The sequence below is a fragment of the Magallana gigas genome, chromosome 8 (assembly GCF_963853765.1).
Source record: "Magallana gigas chromosome 8, xbMagGiga1.1, whole genome shotgun sequence".
In the NCBI taxonomy this organism is placed as follows: Eukaryota; Metazoa; Mollusca; class Bivalvia; order Ostreida; family Ostreidae; genus Magallana; species Magallana gigas.
Window position 1 is genome coordinate 50,471,880 of NC_088860.1, and position 11,400 is coordinate 50,483,279.

At 32.6% G+C, this 11,400-nt stretch overlaps 1 protein-coding gene across 1 annotated transcript; it reads left to right on the forward strand.

Moving 5' to 3' along the window:
- Positions 1-4,649, forward strand: LOC136271039 (mucin-22-like). The gene is made up of 2 exons (XM_066070113.1): positions 1-3,916; positions 4,148-4,649. The coding sequence occupies exon 1, from the start codon at positions 319-321 to the stop codon at positions 3,313-3,315; it is 2,997 nt and encodes a 998-aa protein (XP_065926185.1). The 5' UTR covers positions 1-318; the 3' UTR covers positions 3,316-3,916; positions 4,148-4,649.
- The last annotated feature ends 6,751 nt before the right edge of the window (positions 4,650-11,400 follow it).

Sequence of the window (11,400 nt, forward strand, 5' to 3'; positions counted from 1 at the left end):
CATCCATCGCATTGTGCTTATGGATCCAACTGGAAAACGTTTAATTTAACTTTTGATACTAGCTCTCAAACAAATTTATCAAACAATACTTCTGTAACAGGGGCTCAATCAACAACTCAACCAAGGAACGTTTCTTTTAATACAACACAACCGACAAGAGCTACCGTTACAATTCATACTGAAACAAGTCTGTCAACAAGCCAGTCTCTTACAACCAGTCAATCAACGATTCCATCGAAAAACGTTTCTGTTACAACCGATCAACCAACAAGTATATTAACCAGAGCTTCGTTTACAACTACTCAGCTAATAAATCCAATGATTACACCATTTCTTACAAAAAAGCAACCAACAACTGATACTTCCAGTCAACACATACATGTGACTCAACCGAATAAAGATTCCGATAATTTAACAAATTCCAGTCAACACATAACTACATTGACTACAGATTCTGCAACCACTAGTCAACAAAAAACTTCTTTGACTACAAATTCTGCGATCACTAGTCAACAAAATATTCCACTGACTACATATTCTGCTACCACTAGTCAACAAAAAACTCTATTGACTACAAATTCTGCTACCACTAGTCAACAAAAAACTACATTGACTACAGATTCTGTTCCAACTAGTCAACAAAAAACTACACTAACTTCAGATTCTGCTACGACTAGCCAACAAAATACGTCATTGACTACAGAATATGCTACCATTAGTCAACACAAAACTTCTTTGACTACAAATTCTGCTATCGTTAGTCAACAAAATATTCCATTGACTACAGATTCTGCTACCACTAATCAACAAAATAGGTCATTGACTACAGATTCTGCTACCACTAGTCAGGAAATAACTCCATTGACTAGAGATTTTGCTACCACTTGTCAACAAAATACGTCACTGACTACAGGTTCCTCTTCAAATAATCAACAAAATACGTCATTTACTACAGATTCTGTTACCACTAGTCAACAAAAAACGTCATTGACTACAGATTCTGCTACCATTGGTCAACAAAATATTCCATTGACTACAGATTCTGCTACCACTAGTCAACAAAATATTCCATTGACTACAGATTCTGCTACCGCTAGTCAACAAAAAACTACATTGACTATAGGTTCTGCTACCACTAGTCAACCAAATACGTCATTGACTACAGGTTCTTTTACCTTTGGTCAACAAAATACGTCAATAAATACAGACTCTGCTATCACTGGTCAACAAAATACGTCATTGACTACAAATTCTGCCACCACTAGTCAGCAAATAACTCCATTGACTACAGATTCTGCTACCACTAGTCAACAAAAAACGTCATTGACTACAGATTCTGCTACCATTGGTCAACAAAAAACTACATTGACTACAGATTTTTTTACGTCTAGTCAACAAAAAACTACACTAACTACAGATTCTGTTACCACTAGTCAACAAAATACGTCATTGACTACAGATTCTGTTACCACTAGTCAACAAAAAACTACACTAACTACTGATTCTGCAACGACTAGCCAACAAAAAACGTCATTGACTACACATTTTGCTACCACTAGTCAACAAAACACTTCTTTGACTACAAATTCTGCTATCGCTAGTCAACAAAATATTCCATTGACTACAAATTCTGCTACCACTAGTCAACAAAAAACTACACTAACTACAGATTCTGCTACGACTAGCAAACAAAATACGTCATTGACTACACATTCTGCTACCACTAGTCAACAAAAAACCCTTTTGACTACAAATTCTGCTACCACTAATCAACAAAATACGTCATTGACTACACATTCTGCTACCACTAGTCAACAAAATATTCCATTGACTACAGATTCTGCTACCGCTAGTCAACAAAAAACTACATTGACTATAGGTTCTGCTACCACTAGTCAACCAAATACGTCATTGACTACAGGTTCTTTTACCTTTGGTCAACAAAATACGTCAATAAATACAGACTCTGCTATCACTGGTCAACAAAATACGTCATTGACTACAAATTCTGCCACCACTAGTCAGCAAATAACTCCATTGACTACAGATTCTGCTACCACTAGTCAACAAAAAACGTCATTGACTACAGATTCTGCTACCATTGGTCAACAAAAAACTACATTGACTACAGATTTTTTTACGTCTAGTCAACAAAAAACTACACTAACTACAGATTCTGTTACCACTAGTCAACAAAATACGTCATTGACTACAGATTCTGTTACCACTAGTCAACAAAAAACTACACTAACTACTGATTCTGCTACGACTAGCCAACAAAAAACGTCATTGACTACACATTTTGCTACCACTAGTCAACAAAACACTTCTTTGACTACAAATTCTGCTATCGCTAGTCAACAAAATATTCCATTGACTACAAATTCTGCTACCACTAGTCAACAAAAAACTACACTAACTACAGATTCTGCTACGACTAGCAAACAAAATACGTCATTGACTACACATTCTGCTACCACTAGTCAACAAAAAACCCTTTTGACTACAAATTCTGCTACCACTAATCAACAAAATACGTCATTGACTACACATTCTGCTACCACTAGTCAACAAAAAACTCCATTGACTACAAATTCTGCTACCACTCGTCAACAAAATATTCCATTGACTACAAATTCTGCTATCGCTAGTCAACAAAACACGTCATTCATTACAGATTCTGCTACCAATAGTCAACAAAAAACTCAAATGAAAACGGATTACGTAACAAGTAGTCAACCAAATATTCCATTCTCTACAGATTTAGCTACTTCTAGTCAACAAATCACAACTCCACTAACTACAGATTTAGCTACTTCTAGTCAACAAATCACAACTCCACTAACTACAGATTTAGCTACTTCTAGTCAACAAATCACAACTCCACTAACTACAGATTTAGCTACTTCTAGTCAACAAATCACAACTCCACTAACTACAGATTTAGCTACTTCTAGTCAACAAATCACAACTCCACTAACTACAGATTTTGCTACTTCTGGTCAACAAAAAAATCCATTGACTTCATATTCGGATACTTCTAGTCACCAAAGACATTCAGCAACTACATATTTTTTCACAACTAATCAACTAACATCTTCATCAACTTCATCTTATGCCACAAACAATCAACCAACACATTTTTCGACTAGTTATATTACTAGTCAAAAGACTGTTCGTTTGAACACTGCGTTCAATATTTCTAATACAATACATGAACAACTGAAAAATGTTTCTATCCAGAATGTATCACAGCCAACTCAAAATAGCCTATTTATGAAATTTACAGAATGTAAGTATGGGTTTTTTATGTGATACGTCTCACGTTCTGTTACTTTGGGACTAATGACTTTTTTAGTGTAACATTAATTATCAAGATATAAAGAATTTTATTTTTAGATTGAAAGCAAGATCATGAATTATTTGATACTGGACATTTATGAATATCTTATAAATTGAATTACATATATAATATAATCTCTTAAAATACATGTAGCTACAATGTTTCTCTTCATTTTTGTATCACCAGTTATCAATCATTTTATTTTGATCGCAGAAAGGATTATTTGGAAATTTGTAATGGTTATTAATTTCCTTGAATTTAATGTGTTTGGTTTTAGTTTTGAAAGGTATATCAACAAGACCTTGGCCACGATGTGAAAATTAACGGTTCAGGCTTTGATTTTTTAAATTATTAAGTAGATCTTAAAAATTTTTCATCGCATTATAATATATGATAATATCGCTAATACCTATAATTTACATCTCTTGTTGGACATTGTTGTATACATGAACAATTTTTAAAACAACGTGTACATGGACTTTTCATTTTCTTTTCAGATGCAGCCACAGCGTCAGGTTGTATGCTACTAGCTGTTGTCATATTAATAGTGTTAGCGATCCGTTGGAAAAACAGGTGTTTTATTTATGTTTGCTTATATTAATACAATACATGCGTATGTCGCTGTTTACAATATCTATAATAATTGATTCTTTCTCACAAAGTAAAATTATTCTAGCCATTGTTATCTCTTAGATAGACTAATGTTAAGAAGTATAACTCAACAAAAAATATTTCAGAAAAAAATATGTTGCCACAATAAATCATGTGTAAAACAAATTATAACCAAATTTCTTTTCTTTTAAGAAAACTCCGTCGGAAATCAATCAAGTGGAACCATCCACACAGTACCCTGCGTATTCCTAGAGCTCAGTTAAGCAAGCAAAACGAATACGTGTCAATGGGGACTATTGAAAGACCACAGCATTTGGCCGGTGTAAGCAATGTTTTAATGATTAATGTGCATGACCCTAATGGTGACAGTGAATTCCATATAAATTTCCATCAAAGTTCACAAGACAATACTGGCTCTAATGTTGAACCTGAAGTGGATTATGATTATATAGTTTAGAATATGATTACTGATTAGTTAACTACTGATATATGCACTTATTGAATGTTTGAAATGAAATATTTTTGAAATCACTATGATTTTTTTTTTCAAAGGTAAACATGTTTTCATATCTGAAATGTATTAGTTGACCTGCATTTTATAACAAGGCAAGGACGGAAATTGTCGTTTTGGATAGCTTTAATACATTCTTTGACTGTTATTTTTATAAGGTATTAAAATGGTTCATTATTTCTAGCATCCGTCTTTTGATATTTGTAGTTTTATTATCAGAAAATATATTACATGTAACATTCTGTATCCTCTAGATATAAAGTATATGGTGTCTTATCTATACTTGAAATTCAAATGAGCCCCGCTTTTAAGGACGTCATGTATGAAAAAAAAACCCGGAATATATGGTATTAACTGTATTCTATTATGCACAAAATTAATGATGCATTTTTGTGTTTGTTTTATTATTCTAATCTGCGTTAACAATCATATATACTTCATCATTTTACAGAAGCCACATTCCGCCAAGAAACGCTAAATAGAACACGCAACAAAATGTAATTCGTGTACAGTAAATACAATTTCAAATGTATAATTAAATTCTTTTGATACAATACCATACAATATAATAAGATGCCGTTATATTAATTAAATTAAAGGTTAGTTTTGTATGTATGTAAAATTATCATATCTACAAATTGTTTTAAAACTTATACAAAGCAGAGTATGAAAAGACAATTAACCCTTTAGTAATTGAATCCAATACGACACCTGCATGTACGTGGTACGGGAAACATACTATTTTGTTACCTGGATTTGACACGTAGGTGTGCTTAACTCACCTGTGAATACTGCTGGGAACAAGGTATCTTGTCGAGAACGTTTTTGTTCCCTTCTGAACGATCACATCAGGTATCAATGACTTCATGTTTCATGTTGTCACTCTGAAGGGATTTAATATCGCAAAAATAATGGTTTACAAAGTACATTTCTGTACGTTTTCGATTTTTGAGGGATAATTTCTATTTACAACATAAATGATAAATTTATGGCAAAACATACTTATATTCTTATATACTGAAAAACTTGTCATACGAGTTTTTAAAGTTCTTGAAGCAGTTTAACCGCACATTGCATCATATGTACTATATAATCCTTGATGCTTTTGAAAATTAAACCAATAGAGGTACATTCACATGTTTCTCTTGATAAGAATGCACATTGTAATATCAAGTAATCTTAGACAAAATAGAAATGTGTTTTATCTGTACCAATCAAGTTTGAAAAAAAAAACCCAAAGTGTTTCCCGTTTTAACATCTTCTAGTACTGCAATGTCGAATTTATTTTGACGAGAGTGATGTAGGCTTAGGTAGTTTATATGTTGCCCTCTAAAATACCTTTAGTAGTGCTTCAATTTATTTATGTTCCCTCATTTATATTTTGCGGTAAAGAAAGCATCCAATCTGTGATTATTTATAAAGAAACCAGATAGAGGGTTTTACTTCTCTCCAAATACAAGATGACTTATTTGCTATGTTGAAACTATGTCTACTTTTCTATGCTGAGGACACTGTCATTGATTGATATCTGAATCTGCGTCTGATTTACAAATATCATTAGATATGTTTGCAAATTACTGTGATGGAAACTTAATGTCAATATAGCCAAAACAAAGATCTTCATTTTTTTTTTTACAAAATGTGCAATGTCAAAGCGTAAATTTTTGTATAAAGGAGTAACTATTGAAAACGTAAAATCATTTTGCTATTTGGGTATTGTTTTATCAGAAAGTGGAAAATTTAATAATGCCAAAAAGCATTTAGTAGAACAAGCGTCAAAGGCATTATATGGTGTTTTAAGAAAAATACGTTATTTTAACCTACCAATTAATTGCTATTTAGACCTATCTGACGAGGTCATTGACCCAATTTTACTTAACTCGTGCCAAGTGTGGGGTTACGAAAACTTATATATTATCGAAAAGGTGCATTCAAAATTTTTGAAATTTATTCTTAATCTTAAATCTAGGAGAAACTGAAAGGTATCCCTTGTCACTCTTCGTTAAAATTAAAATGATAATGTACTGGGCAAAGTTTTGACAGCCCACGATTGAAACTTACTAATGTAATATATTGTTAGTTTTATAGATGTTACAAATATGGATCTTTTATACATCCATGGATAAAATGTGTATATGATATACTCAACTCGTGCAGGTTGTCATATATAGGAAATCAAACAATTTGTAGTTATAACTGTTTTAATAAAAAGAGTTAAAAGGTTAAATAGTTAAAGAAATATTACAAAATCAATTTATACAATATTGGAGAAGTATAATAGATAACTCACCAAAATGTATTAATTATAGATTTTTTAAAACAAATTTCAATTTAGAAAAGTACTTGTTGATTTTACCCTACAGAATTACGGATCACGTTTACAAAATTGCGAACATGTAATCATCGATTCCCCATAGAAACAGGTAGATGACATAATATTGAAAAAAAAAGAAAAAGAAAATATACAATGTGTGGCTCTAATAGTACTGGGGATGAATTTCATTATATTTTAAAATGTACACATTTTGTAAACGATAGAAAAATGATTTTGTCCAAGAGATATTATAAAAACCCAAATATAAAATTTACCGAGCTCATGAGTACTTTTAATGTAGAAAAACTAAAAACTTGTCAAGATTTATTAAGAAAATTTTCGAAGTCTGTTCTTCCAGAAACCAACCTTAACAACCCATTGTATGGTAAACTTAACCTTTTTTCATCATTATTACTCCTACTATACATGTTATCCTTGACTGTGTACAATTGTACATACTGATATGGAACCTTAAATACCAGTGAGCTGGTCTTGAGAGAATAAAGAATTGAATTGAACGCTGCTAATCACTATACACAGGAAGCAAAATTATAGACAGAAAATAAATAATTAGTCAGAATTGGTCTTAGTTTGATTATATTATTGTTCTAATGACCATACGAAGCGATTTTATACGGAAATGTTACGCGTTGTCCGAATTTTCTCTAAGCACACGTGTGTAAAGTACCATTTAAAATTCAGTAAATTAATTCTCTTTTAAAAATATAAGTCGGTACATTGTGTTTAGCCCTTGACATTGTTTAGGAAGGTAATTTTGATAAATATAATTGTAAAAGAAAACATTACGATCAGTAGAAATGTGGAATGTAAAGACAACCATTATACGACAACTAATGGAATTCGTTTTCCATAAAGTAACGGTTTCGTGCAACAAGTTCCAGTTGAGTGTATTACCAGTAAATACAGCTTTAATAGCTCATAAGATTGTTTTAAAACGAAAATGTTATGTGCTTTGGAGCTGCTCATGCATCTTCGTAGAATTTAATAGGTCACATGCATTCAACATGATTCAAATATAAATTGCGTATTTTCAAATACTGAATAATTATTTTTCATCAACAATGTTAATACTGATAATGTTAAAAATTCAATTTTCATCCCCTCTTTCAATACTTGACGGAAGATATCAAAGATAATGTTGTTAATTGCTAGTAAACAGAAATCCGCGGACCTTGCCAGATAACGCTCGGACGATCACGTCGGTCAGACCGGGCGCTATTGTTTCAAGCTTGATTGACAAGCGGCATCATTTTGAAGTTTGTACAGGTAAAAAAGGAAGCGTTTGTAAAATGTTCGGCCTTTAACCTTTTAAATTTGAAGATTTTCCCAGAAGCTCTTCGTTTATAGGGGATCGAAACAGTCTAAAAATGACCACGATAATCGAGCCCTCTTTCAAAATATGAAAGCATCAAAATAAAAAAAATATTAAGAAGGTTCTTAATCAATAATTTTTAGGAAACAACAACAATTGATTATTATCTATTAATTAACTATTTTATAACCAATAATATAGTGTATATTTTTTATCATATCTTTTTTCTTACAAAAGTCTTCGTGTGGTACTATGCCAAAAAGAAAATAAACACGTTTAAAACACTTGCTACATATTGTAAGTCGGATGGAATGATGACTGACGTTATATATAAATACTAATCTTGGACTTTTGATTTTGGAACACTGTTCGTTAATACTACATGTCATGGTAAAATAAATCAAGATCAAGGTTAATTTGGTTTACATATTTGTTTTATAGAGCCTTGTCACTAAGAAGCTTAGTACAATAAGACGCAAGTGAATAGACAGAAAGGCCGAGTAATAAATACGATAACACATTTCATTGAATAAAGAAAAGTTATATTTCTGAATTTGTTTCCCAGTTTTGCTACATGAAACATTACTGTCTTTGAAAATTCCACTATGGCTTGAGAAAAATCCATACAACATTTTTGTAGTTATAAAAGGTATGAGAACTTTGCTCATATATTTTTCAATTTTGCAAAGATTAAAAATCGCTCTATAATTCAAAACTCCTAAAACATATAAAATGCTAAAAAATGTGGGTACTAATTTTGTACAGTAAGCATACGAAACTAAATGCATGTATCACAATATTCATGTATCACAATATTCATGTATCACAATATTCAACAACATTATACAATAAAAATTAATTGTCAAATAGATGTATATCAAACAAGGAATATTCAGTACATTTATGATAAATGTTGAACGTTAAATCATCTTCATAAAATCATTTAAATTTGAAGTGAGAGAAATGACTCGATTGCCAAAACAATTGAACTCGCTCATAGTTTCCTTGATTGCATTAAAACAAAAAGAAGAAATAACCAAACGACTCTCTAATCCGGAAATCGGATCCCACTCTGTAAAATTGCCAGTACCAAAATTCCCCGAGAACGAGTCTATTCCCCGAGGCGAAAAAAGGAAAATTAATGGTTATAAAATAAAGTATGATACCGGAACTCTGTAATGCATCATTTCCCTAAGGATTTTCTGTTGTAAGTGAACACATAGCCCTGACCTCCTTCCGAAACTTTAAATCCAGCACGAAATATACAACAGGATTGAGCACTCCATTAACTGCGACAATGTCAACCATGATGTATTCGTTGAGTAAGTCTTCGGCCAAGGACATTTGGTCGAAAGGCGTGTAAAAACCTTGGTAAGCGTTATAGGTCTGGAATGTCGTGAGGGTAAGAAAACTAATTACCATAAGAAAGGTGATGACAGCCAATGCAATGGCAATCTCTCTGTTCCTGACCGAAATATCCTGTCGGAAATTTTGCGGTGTCCTGCCAAGATTGTTCGAACGATCCGGTTTGTCTAGAACCTTTCTCATCTGATTTCGAAAATTAGCATGCTGTATCAGCGATTGTATGATGTGGTACTGCATGATACCAATGGACAAAATTAAAACTAAAATGACTACAAAATATAGTCCATAGAAAATGAGAGGGTAGAGGGCTATTTGATATTCATTTGAAATGCCACATCTTGTGGCCGTGATATTTATTTCGGGAATTACATAAGTCTGTCGTCCTATTATAAATATGGAAGGTGAATTAAATATGAATCCAAAGATGAATGTTAGCACACCAATTGTCTTTGACTGTGAGTTTGTCATCTGCCAGTGAATAGGCGCACAAATCTTTCGATATCTATCGATGCCCAGAGCAAGAATAATAAATACGCTGGCTAGACCATTGGTATAGGATATATATCGGGTTACTTTGCAAATATAAAGATGGAAGGACACAACCTGGTTGAACACGAATACAATTCTCTCAAAACATCTCACAACGAACGCAATTGAAGAAAACAAATCGGATATACCCAATAAGGTTGCTAGAAAACGATAAGGAGATGGTTCACCATACCTATTCTGGAACACCTTTATCACCAATATGTTTCCAACAATGCCAAAACTGTAGAGAAGCAGTAAAGCGACATGAAACGGTGTTTGCTCCCATCTTCCATTAACGTTAACATCGTAAAAAATAGTAGAAGCTGGTATCTCGTACTCCATCCTCGATGATATGTTGGTTTTTGTTTAAAATTGAATGCCTATTCTCTAAACTGTCGTCGTTTGTACCGTATATCCCTTTCTCTGTTTAATTTGCTCTCTTTACTGCTCCGTTTATTAGTGCCAAAGGTAATGGAATAAATTCACCTAATCGCTGCATACCTATGATTTTATTTATCGGTAATTATAACCGTCTTGCTCTTATTGGTGTTACTTACAGTTTACATTTCTTGCTCTCATAGATATTCAACAGAATGTAATGTCAGTCAACAAACTGATACATTTTGAACGACACCGCTATAAGTTCAGGTTGCTGTTAATAACAGTATCAAGTAGAGATTCAACGTTGTCACGAATTCTTGGTTGGACACAGGTTTATTGCTTTTCATTCTGTAATGAAAAAGATGTGCCATTAAAAGTCAGTTCCGCATATTTAAATGACTGTATTTTTTTGAGTTATTTTTCAGTCGCAAATGCATGCGTAAATAAAGTCCACACTCTCAGCTAATTTTATACCATTGAGAAGTTTACAATTTCAGTAAAAGGTATACATTAACAATATTCAATTTCAGGCAGTGTTCCAAAATTTGTGTTTTTTTAATTCAACATCTAAATTAACTATAAATTAACTTTATTACAGATGTTTGATCCACCTCTATATTTATCGCGGGAAATATAGCGCGAGAGCACTGTGACGTCATGTATGACTTTTATCGTCTTTGTTTACGTATCTCGACTCCATACGAAGGTATCGAAGCATGTAACAAATCTCTTGTGTCTCGCCAAACAAAATGCGGTAGGCTCTTCAAACCTTAAGACACCGTACATTACGAGTTTTAAAAAATTTGGCCATTTTTGGCATAACACCACCGGTGAGAACATTAGAGAGCATTATGGGACGTACACAAACAAATTTGTTTGATGAACTGTAGGTGTAGCTCGTTCTTTAGCTCGCTATAACAAAATTAAGGAGAAAAACTTTTTTTGTTTCTTGACTTCTTGGCAAAGAATCAATACAAGTAGTAAATTTAACTAGCTTATCGATTTAGAAGTTT